The sequence below is a fragment of the Trachurus japonicus genome, chromosome 21, assembly GCF_045865225.1.
Source record: "Trachurus japonicus isolate A0001 chromosome 21, Traja_1.0".
Lineage (NCBI taxonomy): Eukaryota > Metazoa > Chordata > Actinopteri > Carangiformes > Carangidae > Trachurus > Trachurus japonicus.
Window position 1 is genome coordinate 30,447,790 of NC_140927.1, and position 17,803 is coordinate 30,465,592.

At 40.7% G+C, this 17,803-nt stretch overlaps 1 protein-coding gene across 8 annotated transcripts in view; it reads right to left on the reverse strand.

Annotated features, from left to right (window-relative positions):
- Positions 1-7,780: 7,780 nt before the first annotated feature.
- caska (calcium/calmodulin-dependent serine protein kinase a) overlaps positions 7,781-17,803 on the reverse strand; it is a 211,098-nt gene continuing 201,075 nt past the window's right edge. For 3 of the 8 annotated variants that reach the window (XM_085766078.1, XM_085766085.1, XM_085766082.1), the window contains 5 exons: positions 14,829-14,894; positions 13,160-13,240; positions 11,841-12,043; positions 10,729-10,812; positions 7,781-8,153 (listed from right to left, as the gene is read on the reverse strand). In XM_085766078.1, coding sequence (XP_085622204.1) covers positions 7,977-8,153; positions 10,729-10,812; positions 11,841-12,043; positions 13,160-13,240; positions 14,829-14,894 — 611 coding nt within the window. In that variant the 3' untranslated portion in view covers positions 7,781-7,976. Of the gene's footprint in view, positions 8,154-10,728; positions 10,813-11,840; positions 12,044-13,159; positions 13,241-14,828; positions 14,910-17,803 lie in introns of all 8 variants that reach the window. The other 5 variants (XM_085766084.1, XM_085766079.1, XM_085766083.1 and 2 more) reach the window with 2 other exon arrangements.

Sequence of the window (17,803 nt, forward strand, 5' to 3'; positions counted from 1 at the left end):
TTCATGAATCAAAATATTAAAAGTAATAATAAGGTAAGGCAAGGCGAGGCAATTTTATTTGTATAGCCCGTTTTTAATAATAAGCTCATGAAGCTCTTTGTTACAGTATGAAACCAAATAAAATCCTGCTCTTTTTTGGCAACTCTTTAATTTACAGGCTGTTAATTACGTGATAATAGACAAGAAATAACAAGTACGGTAATTGTGTCATAATGTCTAGAAATAGCCTAGAAATAACAATTGAAAGCACGTGCAATCTTTTGCCTTTATGGAAAAACATGACATTACTATGAAATTGATCATTATTTCTAGGCTATTTCTTGACATTATCATGTAATTAACGGCCTGTAAATTAAAGGGTCACCTTTTTCTTATAAAAATAAGACTTTAATTCCTTTTCTTTCTGCAGGACTTGTCATTCATGTAAATCAGTTTAAATGTTTAAAATTGGAAGTGTTTAAAAACCACATGGGTTGAAAATTGGACACTTGCCTCATATTTTCATCTGACCTGCTCTGCACCGACTAAAAAGACTATCTTGGTTATTATAGTAATTACTTGGAATTTAATTAAATGGGCACTGTCTCTTTTTTATTAACTGTGCTGTCCATGCACCTTTCTAAGAATTCACTCTCTCTAGGAAATGAATTGGAAACATTTGGACCTGTGGAAAAAAAGGTGTTGCTCTAAATCCCTCAAAAGATCAAGATCAAGCATTTAAATTGTAATTTAAAAGTACATAAGCCTATATTATCTCCCTGACAGCGAATGTATCTCCCATATTTCTCACCTACCAGAATATAAAATCATTAGAATGATTGTATACAAACAGTTTATTAATATAGGATTCATTTGAATAGAGTTATCTTTCCAAAATTAGCTCCATGTTTTCCATGTGCAACATTAAAGTAATAATAATGCGTAAATAATAATAATGATTCTGCATAATAAGTGACTTTTGCTTTCGGCAGATTCATTTTACACAGTGGTACAGGAGCTTTAATGTAGGTAGCTACGGGTTGTCATAGTTTGAGCAGAGGCAGGTTAAAGGTGTGTACAGGTGTGTGTATAAGTGTGTACAGGTGTGTGTATAAGTGTGTACAGGTGTGAACAGGTAGCAGGAAGTTAATGACAGTGGTTTGGCAGAGGAACAGTGGTAGATTCACTTTAATTTCACTTTAATAATGACTGCACAAAAAAACAAGCGTCATAACTGAGTCACACCTGGATCAGGTATGATACACACATTATTAGATGATGACGTCAATATAACTGACGTGCAAACAGATGGCTGCCAACGCAACAAAGGTGCGCCTCCTGGCCGCAGAACAGGTGAGTTTATACATGCACTGCAAACACTCAAAATCTTTCCAAGAATATTTGTCTAATTTCTAGTCAAGACTAATCTCTTTCCACTTTAAACAAGACTCATCACCTAAAAATTAACTTGTTTTTAGATCATTTTCACTTGTTTCAAACAAATTTTCACTTGAAATAAGTAGAAAAATCTGCCAGTGAAAGGAAGTTTTTTGTGCTTGTAATAAGGAAGAAAAACTTGCTCCACTATCAGATTATTTTAAGTATAATGAGATTTGTTTTTGACTAGAAATAAGACAAATATTCTTGGTAAGATTTTGAGTTTTTGCAGTGTGTAAGTATAATCCTGTGATTGCAAACAGAGACTCAGTCGATCAGATTCAGTGACTGGCAGGAGAACGGGTTGAAGAAGCTGGAAGAAAAAACAAATTTGAGTATTTTCAGATTGATCAACTTGTTTTTACGCCAACATTTTTTATTCACATGTCTTGCCTCACTCCCGAGTCCATGACCAGCAGATAGACACCATCCTTTCGACTGTGTGTGCAGTAACAAGGGAGATAGAGCCGTATCGCCCGTGATTAGCTTAGCTCAAACACTGGAAGTGTATGGGTAGTGTTAGCCTGCCTCCTACCCGAGCTGAAATCAGCAGTCAGAAGCTGATTTCATTTTAGCTCTAAACTCTGTAAATATATCACTTTATCCACATTTCAAACATTTTTAAGCGAGAAAGTAGCCGTTTAGATCAGCAGTGTGTCGTTAATTTGTCTAAATACCAGCTGTTTACAATTTTGTTTGGACGAATTTAGCGCTACTCAAGCTAGCCGTTGTGACCAACGCACTTCCGGTTACTTTCACAAAATAAAACACCCGTTGCCCTTTACATACAGAAAACCATGAGGATAGAATTTGTGCTTTTACTTTGAAACAGGAAGCTAACCTACCCTCGATGTAGCTAGCTTGAACCAAAATAAAGCGTCTTTGCTTGAACCCTCCGTTTTGACCGATCTCGTCCTGTTAGCGGCATTTGACCGCTCAAGATGCCTTACCAGAGAGTTTTGTCAGCTCTGAGACGAAGATCGGCCCACCGGTTTCCGTTTAGAGTTGCTGAAGAGTTTCTCTGATGACTTTAGGTGGAGGCAGGCTAACACTACCCATACACTTCCAGTGTTTGAGCTAAGCTAATTACGGGCGATACGGCTCTATCTCCCTTGTTACTGCACGCACAGTCGAAAGGATGGTGTCTATCTGCTGGTCATGGACTCGAGAGGGAGGCAAGACACGCAAGATCAATAATAATAATGTCATAGATTGGTCATCATTAAAGTCTTTGTCTGACAACGGAGACAAAGTTGTTTTGTATTACTTTAAAACAGAAGTAAGCGATATTTTTGTGTTAATATAAGTCTTAAATAGTTATATCTTCCGACAGCAATCACTTACATAGAGTGTTTGGTCTGAAACACGGGTCTGTCAGTCACTCTGCTCTGCTCTGAACCGAGGAGAAAACTTTTCTCGTATCCTACAACCTTTATCCAATGAGGAGAGAGAACGGCATAAAGGGGCAGTCCTCTCTGTGTGTGCAGCCAAGGGATGCGCCTGAATGTGGTGAAGTAGGGACGAGGACCAATAGATCCATGACGAGGGCGGGGGCTGCTAACTCCATCGGCTGATAAGACGTTATGGTGCGTTCAAGGCAGCCCGTAACTCGTGTTTTTCCGACCTGTAAAGTCGTACCAGTTGGATCTGGTACGAGTTCATGGGTCAGAAGTTACGAGTGGCCGTTATAGTGACTTTCACAGGTAAAACAGGTCGGAAAAACACGAGTGGGTTGCCTGGAACGCTACAAAGTCGTAAGTCGTGACATGAAGCTGTAATTTACAGTTTCAAAAAGCCTGCCTGGAACGCAGCATTAGCCAAAACGACCGGATCGCTTACTTCTGCTTTAACACAAACATTCCACTTACTTCTGCTTTAAAGCTTGTCCAGCACATTGAGCATAAAAACAAACCTTGACCTTTAAACCTCAGTTATAAACACGATAGAATAAATGTTTGACAGGATCATTTATTTTCATATTTGCATCCTTGATAAGTTTCCAGTAGTTTCATCCTCATTCGGACTGAGGACGAACTCCTGTTGTTGCTGTTGTTTCTCGACTGTGATAAAGAGCAGAATAATAATCAGTCGTCACGCCCTCGTCCACATGTCGACGCCGCACTGGGATTTTATTACACAACACACAACACTCTCATCACTCACTCTCTGATTGAAATCACAAAAGGTCAACTGAGTCCAGGCTCACAGGCCCAACGGCTCAAACAGCTCCAACAGCTCTCTCTCTCTGGGTTATTGATTAGTTTACATATCGAGTTTGAATTGATTCATCATCAGATCTGATGATGAATCAGTTCAAACCTTGACTTTTTTATAAATTAAAACTATGAAACGACCACAAATGACCCCTAAAAAGAGACGTATTGATCATTCATCATCTGTATAGAACTGATTCTGTTCCAGACCTTTGATCAATGGAAGTGATTGATCACTGTAAACTGGGTTGAAATAAACAGGAAGTCAGCTGAAACAGAAACTAAACTTTGGTGTTGATCAATGAGAGAAATCTGATAAAACTGAACTAGTTAACTGTAAATAAATAAAGTAGGTAGATAGAATATGTGAAGAAATGTGTTGTATAAATAAATATAGATTTATATATGTAAAAATATAGAATATATACAGATATATATTTACATAATCATATATGGAGTACATCATCTTGTATACTTATGTATGTATAGTATAGTGTTTTATCTCCTAGATGTTGTTTCTATCCAAGATAATTGTTGTATTTCCCTCTGTATCATTGACTCAGCCTCTTGTCTTCGGTTTTCTATCAGGTTATTGATCGATCTGCCTCTCACAGTATCCTATGACTCACTATAACTTATTATAATATGATGTTTTATGACTTTACACAGTTGAGTGTAGCCAGGGCTAGGTTTTAAAAAATCGATGATCCGATTCATATCGATCTTCATTCAAAATATCTGATATCGATTCATACAATTCTTAGATTGATTATGTAGAAATGGCCCAGAAATAAATAACGTACGGTCAATTCCAAGGACTTGGTGGAGAAAAATTCTGGCCTTTCCCAAAAAACTCAAAGCATGAAAAGCATGTGTAATCTTTTGCCTTTATGAAAAACATGACGTTACTATGAAACTAACCGTTATTCTAGGCTGTTTCTTGACATTATCATGTAATAAATGACCTGTCAATTAAAGAGTTACCTTTTTTTCATACAGTAAATAATTTTAGAAAGACTTTAATTGCTTTTTTTTCTGCAGGACTTGTCATTCATGTAAATCAGTTTAAACTCTTAAAATTTGATTATATTTATCGATTAATAAAATCCTTAGATCGATCTTTTGATGCAATTTCCTGTTTCCTCTGTAAGATCTGCGCAATTATCACCCACAACTGTACTAAAGAGTTGCACCGTGTCCTGTAGTGGATCATATTAAAGGGATACGCCAACTTTTTTTTTTTCGTGTCTTGCCTCACTCCCGAGTCCATGACCAGCAGATAGACACCATCCTTTCGACTGTGCGTGCAGTAACAAGGGAGATAGAGCCGTATCGCCGTAATTAGCTTAGCTCAAACACTGGAAGTGTATAGGTAGTGTTAGCCTGCCTCCACCTAAAGTCGCTAATTAGCTTAGCTCAAACACTGGAAGTGTATGGGTAGTGTTAGCCTGCCTCCACCTAAAGTCATCAGAGAAACTCTTCAGCAACTCTTCAGCAACGGAAACCGGCGGGCCGATCTTCGTCTCAGAGCTGACAAAACTCATCTTGAGCGGTCAAATGCCGCTAACGGGACGAGATCGGTCAAAACGGAGGGTTCAAGCAAAGACGGTTTATTTTGGTTCAAGCTAGCTACATCGAGGGTAGGTTAGCTTCCTGTTTCAAAGTAAAAGCACAAATTCTATCCTCATGGTTTTCTGTATGTAAAGGGCAACGGGTGTTAGGGGAGGCAGGCTAACACTACCCATACACTTCCAGTGTTTGAGCTAAGCTAATTACGGACGATACGGCTCTATCTCCCTTGTTACTGCACGCACAGTCGAAAGGATGGTGTCTATCTGCTGGTCATGGACTCGGGAGTGAGGCAAGACACGTAAAAAAAAAAAATGTTGGCGTATCCCTTTAAATGGATCAATATTGAATTGGATCACAATTGAATTGATCCAGTAAGTCAGCTTAAGTGATGCTCGTGTGCAGTTGGAAAATCAATAAAATAAAAATAAAAACCAAAGAAGAGCCACTCCAGGGTTTGTTTTTCCAACACATAAAAGGAAATATATTTAAAAAACTGTTCATACTGAAGAACTCGTATCATTTACACAGGGTGGGGGGGTCGAGGGGGTTGGGTAGAGAGTTGTACGTCAGTCCGTCACGTTGTTCGCGGTCACACGCTGCCTCCTCGTCCCTCGATGGAGTTCACACACTTTGTTTTGCAGGCGTTTTTTTTCTTTCTTTACACAGTTTCAGAATAAAAGTCCATCTTTTCTTTAGCATTTTTCATCTCTCGTCCACAGTCGAACTGGATCAGACACCGAAACTCTGACATTTCTGAAACGGGCGAATGAGGAATAAGGTGAAATTCTTCCTGTTTATTCTCATTTATTTTCTTTTTTCATTTATTAGTGTATGACAAATCAAAAAGAGGAAAGAAAAAAAAAAATCAAGACTTTTATTTGATTTTCTTTTTTACAAACACATCTCACTACATGGTCGATCGCTTTTTTTTTGTTCGTTTTTTTGTTTTTTTCAATCATTGTTGTTATTATTACTTATCATCATCATCATCATCATCATCATTGTTGTTATTATTATTATTATTGTTATTATTATAAATCTGTGGTTTAGAAATGTCACCCGAAATGCAAGGGATGTGCATAGGTGTCAAGTCAACGTCCGTTTTTTCTTGCCTCCTCTTGCTTCCCTTGGCTGAGTTCAGTTTTTCCAAACAGCTGGAATGTTTTTTTGTTTTTTTAAGCACATGTTTGTCTTTAGTTTCTGGGGAGGGTTTGGGGGGTGGATGGAGGGAGGGAGGGAGGGGGAGAGGGAGGGGGGGGGGGGTTACAGAGGGACACGGGGGGAAACACTGACTGACTGACTGACTGACTGACTGACAGCATGGAAGCTTGCAAATGTCCACATGCATGATAACCTCATTCAAATCTCTAAAACATTGATGGATTCATTTAGAAGAGACAGTAACTGCAGGGGGGGGGGGGGGGCAGGTGTAAAGTGTATGTACCCAGAGTTAAAGGGATAGTCCAACGTTTTGGCAAATTGGCCCATTGCTATAATAATCCCTATAGTTTTAGGAGTAGGTTCGTTACCTTTTAATTGTCGGTGCAAGCTGTTTTTAGAACGGCGGAGCAGAGCCGTGAGCTGCTCAGAGCTACGCTACGGAGGCTCATTATGGGATTTCTTGGTTTCCCTCATCAAACTCATCAAATACACAATCCAACAACTCCACAACGCTCTGGTGGACAAGTTGTGACCTGCACATTCACCACGCTATGAGATAATAACACAACGTTACCAGACAGAGTTGTTTTAGAGGGAAATACATGCAAAACCGCTGATGCGCGTTGCCTTCAGGGACAGTTTTTCATCAAGCAGTCTCTGTATTTCCCTCTAAAACAACTCTGTCTGGTAACGTTGTGTTATTATCTCATAGCGTGGTGAATGTGCAGCTCACAACTTGTCCACCAGAGCGTTGTGGAGTTGTTGGATTGTGTATTTGATGAGTTTGATGAGGGAAACCAAGAAATCCCATGAGCCTCCGTAGCGTAGCTCTGAGCAGCTCACGGCTCTGCTCCGCCGTTCTAAAAATAGCTTGCAACGCGACAATTAAAGGTAACGAACCTACTGCTATGACTATAGGGATTATGGCAATATGTTGAACTATCCCTTTAACAACAGGAACAGACCATGAGGATGTAATAATCTGAGCGTAGAAAAGAACAGAAGGTCAGCGAAGGAGGCGTCAGGTGGAGTCTGTTTCTGTGCTTTTTACTTCAGTCTGACGCCGCCCGACCGCCGACAGGACGACCATGTGATGGCGGGCGTGGGTGGGGGCGGGCTTTGATGGCGTGGGTGGGGGGAGGGGCAGGGGGGGGGGGGGGGGGCTTTGATGGCGTTGGAGGAGCAGTACTGTCTCTTTAAAACAAACATCTACAAAAATGTTGCCTCCTAGCTAGAACAGACATGACAATATTCACTTTTTTTTTTTGTTTAAACTCTGTTTTTTCTTTGTTTTTTTACAACACTATGACGAGGTCGAGTGTCAGGGCGAAGAGTCCGACAGCCGCTGTTGTTGTTGCTGTTGTTGCTGGAGGAGGAGGAAGAAGAGGAGGAGGAGGAGGAAGAAGAAGAGAGGAGGTCTGGGGCTGAACGCTGTGGTCGCTGTCACGAGACGCTGAGGGTGTTTTGTCCATCGAGTGCAGTGTGGAGACGTTTGATTCCCATCGCTGTTTTGTCTTTGTTCTGGTTTCAACTGGGAGTGATGGGAGGAAGAGGAGGAGGAGGAGGAGGAGGAGGAGGAGGAGGAAGAGGAGGAGCAGGAGGAAGAGGAGAAGGTCAGTAGACCCAGGACACGGGGACCCACTGGCTGGTGGTGCAGACCAGGTCGATGGCCTCCTCCAGGTGTCTGATGGTCTCGTCGATCTCGTTGTTGATGATGGTCTGGTCGAAGTAGTGGGCGTACGTCTTCTGTAGGATCTCCGACTCCTTCTGCAGCCGCTGCAGAGACTCGTCCTGAGGAGGAGGAGGAGGAGGAAGAGGAGGAGGAGGAGGAGGAGGAGTTAGACACTGATTGACAGGTGAAGCTCTGTGTGTTTGTGCTGATTCAATACAGTTAAATCAACTCAAATAGGGATAGTTTAACATTTTGTCAAATTGGCCCATTGCCATAATCCCTATAGTCATAGCAGTAGGTTCGTTACCTTTAATTGTCGGTGCAAGCTATTTTTAGAACGGCGGAGCAGAGCTGTGAGCTGCTCAGAGCTACGCTACGGAGGCTCATTATGGGATTTTTTTTGGTTTCCCTCATCAAACTCATCAAATAAACAATCCAACAACTCCACAACGCTCTGGTGGACAAGTTGTGACCTCCACATTCACCACGCTATGAGATAATAACACAACGTTACCAGACAGAGTTGTTTTAGAGGGAAATACAGAGACTGCTTGATGAAAAACTGTCCCTGAAGGCAACGCACATCAGCGGTTTTGCATGAATTTCCCTCTAAAACAACTCTGTCTGGTAACGTTGTGTTATTATCTCATAGCGTGGTGAATGTGCAGCTCACAACTTGTCCACCAGAGCGTTGTGGAGTTGTTGGATTGTGTATTTGATGAGTTTGATGAGTTTGAAACCAAGAAATCTCATGAGCCTCCGTAGCGTAGCTCTGAGCAGCTCACGGCTCTGCTCCGCCGTTCTAAAAACAGTTTGCACCGACAATTAAAGGTAACAAACCTACTGCTATGACTATAGGGATTATGGCAATGGGGCCAATTTGCCAAAATGTTGAACTATCCCTTTAAACTGAACATGAACCAGATTTAGACATATGACGTTCATTGGTGTGTGTATATTATTATAGATATACTGTTGGAATAATTTAGCACATAACTATACAGAACGTCTTTCTCTCTCTTTGTTTTTTATTTCTATATGTTTGGTTTTTTTTATATTTTATACCTTTCATTTTTTACCTTCTATGCTACAATGCGACTGTAACAGTCAAATCTCCCATGTGTCTGGTAAATAAACAGTCTGATGCTGTATGTTCTCCATCATCACTATGTGTTATAAAAAAAATCCTCCAGCACAATGAATTAATAATAATTTAATCATTAATTCATTCATTTTCATTCATTTTAATCATTATTATTATTATTTTACCAGGAAGTTGCAATGATCAAAATGAACCTAGCAGAGACAGAGTGAAGGCTGTGTGAGGATGTGAAAATGATGAAATGAAAATGATTTTAGCTGCATTTTTTTTCCTTTTTTGTTTTATTTTCTGACACACACACACACACACACACACACAGTCTGACCAGAGAAGTGACCAGGACACACACACACACACACACACACACACACACACAGGTCAGGTGTTACTCACAGGCAGCGTTCGACACCACCGAGGCGTCTGATGACGGCGACGGCGGCAACAACACACACACATGCAGCATGCAGAAATAAAGGAGTGCAAAAGGATGAATGTAAAAGAGAGAGAGAGAGAGACGGAGACGCTTGTTCTCATGACGACCAGAGTAAATGATGGTTAGTGAAGAGAGAGAGAGAGAGAGAGAGAATCTGAACAAGTTAAAGAAAAAATATCAATGACCAGTTAATAAACAATAAGATGTAAAAATAAACAAATAAACAAATTAGACATGAAAATAATGAATAGATGAGTGTGATTAGTCTGATTAGAATCAGTGAGCAGGAAATTTACATATTATAAATGAACAGGTGAATCTGCTCTGTATCACTACGACGACGGAGTATTAGGGCCACATCGACAAATAAAAACATCACAAACCACAAACTTCGAGAATGAAGTTCTTGTAAATTTACGACTTTATTCGCGTATGAAATGTACGACTTTATTCTCGTAATGTTATGACTTTTTTCTCGAAGGAAATGTATGACTTTATTCTCGTAAATGTACGACTTTATTCTCGTAAATGTACGACTTTATTCTCGTAAATGTACGACTTTATTCTTGTAAATTTACGACTTTGTTCTCGTAAATGTACGACGTTATTCTCGTAAATGTACGACTTTATTCTTGTAAATTTACGACTTTATTCTTGTATGAAATGTACGACTTTATTCTCGTAAATATACGACTTTATTCTCGTATGAAATGTACGACTTTATTCTCGTAAATGTACGACTTTATTCTTGTAAATTTATGACTTTATTCTCGAGGTTTGTGTTTTTCTTTTTTTTTCTCAATGTGGCCCTAATACTCCGTCGTAGTATCACTGATATTTTGATTATTGATTATTCATTTTTTAAAATTTACTTTTAAATAATAACTTCGTAGCTTCAGCTTCTCTTCTTGTATCAAACTCGAAAAAGTTGAAATAAAACCAACGTTGAAAACCAGAAAAGAGCAGAAACAACAACTCATCAGTTTTACTCCAAACTTTTAAACTCCATCAGTTTCTTTTTTTTTTTTATTAAAGTGAAATTGTTTCCTATTATATTTTTAACCAGCGAGGACGTGGAGCTGTAGTTTGGATTAATTCACATCAAGTTCAGTGACAGTAGAGTATCACTGTGTGTGTGTGTGTGTGTGTGTTCTCCTACCTCATTGATTCCTGGTGTGATGGTTGGTGCAGCTATAAACACGACGTACGGGGCGAATTCTGCCGTTCGCAGGACCTTCAGGGCCTGATGGAGAACCAGGTGTTAGAGTCAATACATCTCCACAAACGGATTTGACATTTAAAAGCTTTAAAAGTTTGACTCTCCGGAATGAACATTGTAGATATCAACGTCGTCTTTCTGACTTGTCGTAATTACATTTTGAATAGTTGGATTTTTCATTCAGGATATCTGTAATTCAGTTTTGATCCACAGCTATATTCTTCCTATTGGACAAATGACACCATTCATGTATTTAGGTTTGTCATTACAGATATCTCCAATTCAGTTGCAGATATCCGCTATGTGAATAACGGATATCTGCAACTGAATTACGACTAATAGTAATTCCAGTTTGAGATATCTACAACATCATTTCGCCTAGTCAAAACTTAGTTTAAAGGGATAGTTCAACATTTTTGCAAATTGGCCCATTGCCATAATATAATCCCTATAGTCATAGCAGTAGATTCGTTACCTTTAATTGTCAGTGCAAGCTATTTTTAGAACAGCGGAACAGAGCCGTGAGCTGCTCAGAGCTACGCTACAGAGGCTCATGGGATTTCTTGGTTTCCCTCATCATCAAACTCATCAAATACACAATCCAACAACTCCACAACGCTCTGGTGGACAAGTTGTGACCTGCACATTCACCACGCTATGAGATAATAACACAACGTTACCACACAGAGTTGTTTTAGAGGGAAATACAGAGACTGCTTGATGAAAAACTGTCCCTGAAGGCAACGCGCATCAGTGGTTTTGCATGAATTTCCCTCTAAAACAACTCTGTGTGGTAACGTTGTGTTATTATCTCATAGCGTGGTGAATGTGCAGGTCACAACTTGTCCACCAGAGCGTTGTGGAGTTGTTCGATTGTGTATTTGATGAGTTTGATGAAGGGAAACCAAGAAATCCCACAAGCCTCCGTTGCTCTGAGCACCGAACCAACAATTAAAGGTAACAAACCTACTGCTATGACTATAGGGATTATGGCAATGGGCCAATTTGCCAAAATGTTGAACTATCCCTTTAAAATGGCTTGCCACACAGACCTGTGGCTCCACGTCCAGGATGGCGACCAGCCCCTGCTGGTGGATCTTGCGGATGGTTTCCAGCCGGGTGCCGTACATGGCGTCCTCGTGGCTGCCGTACTCCAGGTACTCGTTGTTGCTGATGTCCTGCATCATCTGGTCGTGGGACACAAAGTAGTAGTTCTTCCCGTTCTCCTCGTCCTTCTTCGGAGGTCGGGTCGTGTCTGTGGGACGAACACACACACACACACACACACACACACACACACACACACACACACACACACACACAGTGAGCAGGGTTCCCACTCTTTTCTTGTAATCATTTTCTGGGACATTTTCAGCTGCTACAGTCAGACAGACATGCTATTAGGCCTTACACATCGCCCCGTCCCATTCATGCTTTGGAGAAGTTGTAGTTCGACAGTTGTACTTTATTTTGTACATTCAACCAGTTTGTTTCTATATTTATTTCATTTCTCTCACCCCCAAAAAGTTTGATTTAAAGATGTGCAACATATGGCTCCAACTTATCTATGAAATAATATCTTACGTGCTCAGAAATTAAGACAAATTTATCTAACTACACCGCAAAAACTCCAAATCTTTCCAAGAATATTTGTCTTATTTCTTGTCAAAATGTCTCATTTCTAGTCAAAACTAATCTCTTTCCACTTTAAATAAGACTCATCACCTAAAAATGAACTTGTTTTTAGATCATTTTCACTTGTTTCAAACTAATTTTCACTTGAAATAAGTAGAAAAATCTGCCAGTGAAAGCAAGTTTTCTGTGCTTGTAATAAGGAAGAAAAACTTGCTCCACTGTCAGATTTTTCTACTTATTTCAAGTGAAAATCTGCTTGAAATAAGTAAAAAGTGTCTAAAAACAAGCTACTTTTTTATGTATAACTATGTATGTATATGTATAAATATACATATTTTAGGTATAATGAGATTTGTTTTGACTAGAAATAAGACAAATATTCTTGGTAAGATTTTGAGTTTTTGCAGTGTAGAACATCGCAAAAACATGTTTTTGTTTTTAAACCACACCTAAAACATCTCTCTTTTTCTCTCTGGACACATCTTTGGAAAAGAAATCCTTAGTGGGGTCTAAAGAAATCAAATAGAGCTCTGGTAGCTGATGTGATAAATAATTTTCCAGGACAACTCAAGCTTTTCCAGGACATTTTACCCCTTTTTCTCAATTTCCATGTGTTTTCCATGACTAGATGATTGGTCAGCTGTTTTCCAGGTTTTCCAGGATGCATGGGAACCCTGTGTGTTTGTAGACGGTGTGTGTGTGTGTGTGTGTGTGTGTGTGTGTGAGTGTGTCTTACGTGGGATGGGGTAGGCGAATCTGTCGGGGTGTTTGGTGATGAGTGTGTTCTTGATGTGTCTTCTGCCGACGCCATGAGCACCTGAAGAGGAAGAAGAAGAATTTAAAGCTCCATCAGACTGGAATAATCTCCTCTGCTCAGTTCGGTCTAAAAGCTCTTTTCATCTCTTTAAATCCTCTGTTTGCTCATTTCCAAACATCCTGCTCTTGTTTCTGGTTCACCTTCCTCTATAGGACTTAGTCTCTCCTTCTATTCTTGCTTATGCACTTCACATTTAAATGTTTGTACTGGACTGTTCACAGTGTTGAGAAACTTCACTTTCTACATGAGCTAGTTCAAAGTTCAGTTCACAATTAAACATTTTGCCATTTCCCATGAGCCTCTGCGGCGTGCACGGTGAAATTCTTGGACTGGCGCAAGATGGACGAAAACGAAAACATTTGCCAAGAACGTTTTCATTTATCAAGAATGAAAGTCAGAGGTTGGAAGACGATCAGATACCGTCGTAGTTCTGACCATAAACAACGCCAACTAGTGTTATTCCCATGACCCGCCGGGCAGCGTCCGGAAAAAACGAAACTAGGAAACGCTGGGCGAGCCGACCACTAAATAATAATATCACAATAACTATAAAGACAAAACGATATATTTATCGAAAATGAATTGCATTTGACTGGTTGGTGAAACGACAAGGTGAGTCAGTTCACTGTCAGAGCTGTAACAGTCAGTGTTGGGCACGTATGATAAAAGTCATTAATTACAAGTAAAGTAAGTTGTAACTAACAGTAACTCTTTTGATTACCCCTTACTGAAAAAAAGTAGCACTGTTAGTTATAGACCGAATTTCCTTGTTGTTTACATTCTACTTCCGGATAGAAAACCAGCACGTAATTTGAATGAGATCAATAACAAAGGAGAGTTTAGCTATATATAATATTTTTCACGCCCTATCACCGTTTAGACAAATCTGAAATGATTGAAGAAACATTACTATTTCTGTGTGTGTGTTTTGTGTTGCTATGTGTGGTATTTATTCAGTTTGGGGGAATCACAGTGTCTAGAAAGCATCAGTGGCTGCAGCTGACAGGGACAGCTAACAGTAGCTAAGCTAACGGTGGTAGCTAAACTAACGGCGGTAGCTAAGCCAATGGCGGTAGCTAAGCTAACATCAGGATGTCAGCTGTTAAAACCCTCCCGTTGTGGGACACGACATGAAACTACTCCAGTTAGCTCAGTCATGTTGTAACTCAGATATCCACTGGAGAAAATATTTTTTCATGGACCGTTTATTGAGTCAATGAGTTATTAAAGTTAAACAGGTAGCTAACCGTTAGCCTGGTTGATAATCATTAATTACAAAAATGTGCACACATAAATAGTAATGTTTGTCCAATCATTGGTTTTATAAACTTTACAAACATCAGATTAGTCTAAACTAAAAAAAAAGAGATATACTACTAGAAACTCTCGTCAGTCACCATTTTATTTTTCTCATGCTGGTTTTCTACCCGGAAGTAGTTGTAAACAACAAGGAGATTTGTTCTATTTTAAACGCTGTTATTCCCATCACTGGTAATAGTGAGTCTCCCTCTACACCTGTAGGAGGAGCCAGAGAGCAACGACAGCAGCAGTTTGGTCGCCATGGTTTCCTCGCCTCTGATGAACTCACCTAGCAACACGAGTGTTTTCCTCTTGAAGGCAGGAAGCTTCACCACCTCCTCGTACGTCACCAGGTCTAGTTGGTCGAACACTGGACGGAGAGAGAGAGAGGGGGAGGGGGGAGAGAGGGAGTGAGTGGAGGTGTGGATGAGCGAGCTGAGTAACAACAGTGAGGAGAACGAGAGAGCGAGCGGCTCTAAAACACACAGGTGTGTAACTACAGGTGTGTGTGTGTGTGTGTGTGGTGGTGTGTGTGTGTGAGACAGGAAGTGGAGCGGTGACTCGACCTAAAGCTGATCAGACGTGTGTGTTCGATCAATATCTGATCGTACAGTAGCTCTCTATGTGAGCCTTGTTGCCACGGAAACAAAACCAGCAGTTGATTAAACCCTGATTATCTGAACTGTTGGTGTATCTATAGAAAACGTGTTGCTTAAAGGGATAGTTCAACATTTTGTCAAATTGGCCCATTGCCATAATCCCTATAGTCATAGCAGTAGGTTTGTTACCTTTAATTGTCGGTGCATGTTGTTTTTAGAACGGCGGAGCAGAGCTGTGAGCTGCTCAGAGCTACGCTACGGAGGCTCATTATGGGATTTCTTGGCTTCCCTCATCAAACTCATCAAATACACAATCCAACAACTCCACAACGCTCTGGTGGACAAGTTGTGACCTGCACATTCACCACGCTATGAGATAATAACACAACGTTACCAGACAGAGTTGTTTTAGAGGGAAATTCAGAGACTGTTGATGAAAAACTGTCCCTGAAGGCAACACGCATCAGTGGTTTTGTATGAATTTACCTCTGAAGAAGACCACACGGTTGAAAACGTTTGTGCAAGTGCAAACAAAATCACTGTGACATCCTAAAAGAGTGCGTGGGCAATCCTCTCTTTTTTCTTAGAGGGAAATTCATGCAAAACCGCTGATGCGCGTTGCCTTCGGGGACAGTTTTTCATCAAGCAGTCTCTGGATTTCCCTCTAAAACAACTCTGTGTGGTAACCTCATAGCGTTTTGACGGTGATGTGTTTTGATATTAGCGTTAGCTGTTGTTAGCCACGTAGCTCAGCTAGGCTACTTAACTTCAACTGTGTTTACATACATAGCAGCTTGTAGCTAGTAGCAAGCTAGTAGGAAATGTTTACGTGTTGCCTGGCAACAGCCTTGTCTCCCTTCCAGTTGCGGAACTATTTGTGTTGGGGGAGCCAAATGATTAAAGAAACAAACAAATCATAATCTCTTGTAGCCAAGGGGGCAGTTGTCGGTCTGAGAAGTGAAGCTCACTTCCGCGTTCAAAAAACTGCAAACCCCTGGGCTTCCTCTGGGGGCTGGTGTCAGAAGGGAGCAACTCCAATTGAGCCCCATGTTAAAATAGCCGATTTTACAGCTTAAAAAAACATATTTACAGCCTGGTACATTTTATTTTTTTGGTCTCAACCGATAGTTTCTACCCCCGCACACACTCTGAGGGGGGTGAATTTTTTAAAAACTCTACCGTTTTACTATTATTAGGTTTAAAGTTCTGGCCAATTAGGGCGCGGAAACGTTGAGTGACAGGTCCGGAGACCGCTGCTTCGAGGCCAGTGGGCGGGCTCTCGGCTGGCCAACGGCCGCACCGCTCCAAATATGGCAAGTAGAATCCAACATGGCGCAGTTCAAACCCCCGTAGTAGCGGCACAAAACAGACTCCCCCAAACCAATGGGTGACGTCACGGACGCTACGTCCATTCTTTTTACAGTCTATGCTTGTACTGTAGCTTATTACTGTTAACTAATAAAATGCGCTCGTAGCTCTGTTGTATAAAAGCAATATCACATCCGAGGTCGTGCTGTTGTACTGTTTATCAGCACGGGTGTGATTCGGTCGTAGGCACGAGGCCGCAGGCCGCAGATAATCACTCCCTCTCGTGTGATATTGCTTAATTGACACTACACGACAGAGCTTTGAAAGTATTTATTGACTCTTTACTCTGAGTGTTAATTATTTTCTTCAAAGCTTCAAATCTCCACAGAGAAATAAACTATTAACTATTGACAGACGATCAGAAAATCTCTCTTTGATCTTCACTGATGAACTGAGCTCGTGGGTTAAATCACAGTTTTATTTCTCTGTTTGCAGCTGAATCCTGCTTATAGCTCTGATGTTGTGTAAACGCAGCGTCACATGTTTGATTCCCTCTGCTCTGTACGTCGTGTCCTCGGCCGCTGTAACACGACACGACAAGACACGACACGACTCCTCCGGCTGCTGACCGGCAAAACACAATATTACCCACAAGTCACTGGGGTCGCCGAGGCAACAGGTGGCGGACAAACGTTTACAGTTACAGTTACAGTGTGTGTGTGTGTGTCTGTGTGTGTGTGTGTGTGTGTGTGTGTGTGTACTTCACTGTCTGATTAGAAAACGGGTCAAAACAAACAAACATCACAGCAAACAGGACAACAACAAGGTGTGACACGCACTCGGCTACAGTTTCAGCTTTGTGTCGTTTTCTGTTGATCTCTACGGCAACAGAGACAAAACTGAAAAGACGACAGTGACAGTGGCAGCTAAAGGGTTAATAAAGAAATAAACAGAAGAGATAGATAGATAGATAGATAGATAGATAGATAGATAGATAGATAGATAGATAGATAGATAGATAGATAGATAGATAGATAGATAGATAGATAGATAGAGGAGCTGTCACTGGTGGTTACTTACATGCAGAGAGGCCGTTCAGTAGGAGGAAGCAGAGAGATGAAGAGGAGGAGGAGGAGTCACATCATCATCATCACATGGTTCATTACAACAGCAGTAAAAAACACACACACACAGCAAAATACAACAGCTGGACAGATGTGCAGGCAGGAACAACACACACTGCTGTTGTTGCTGTTGCTGTCGCTGCAGGTGTTTTATTTATATTGATTATTGATCAGTTTCCTGGGATCTCGTCTCACTGGTCAACTGGAAAACTGGGATTTAAAAAAAAAAAATG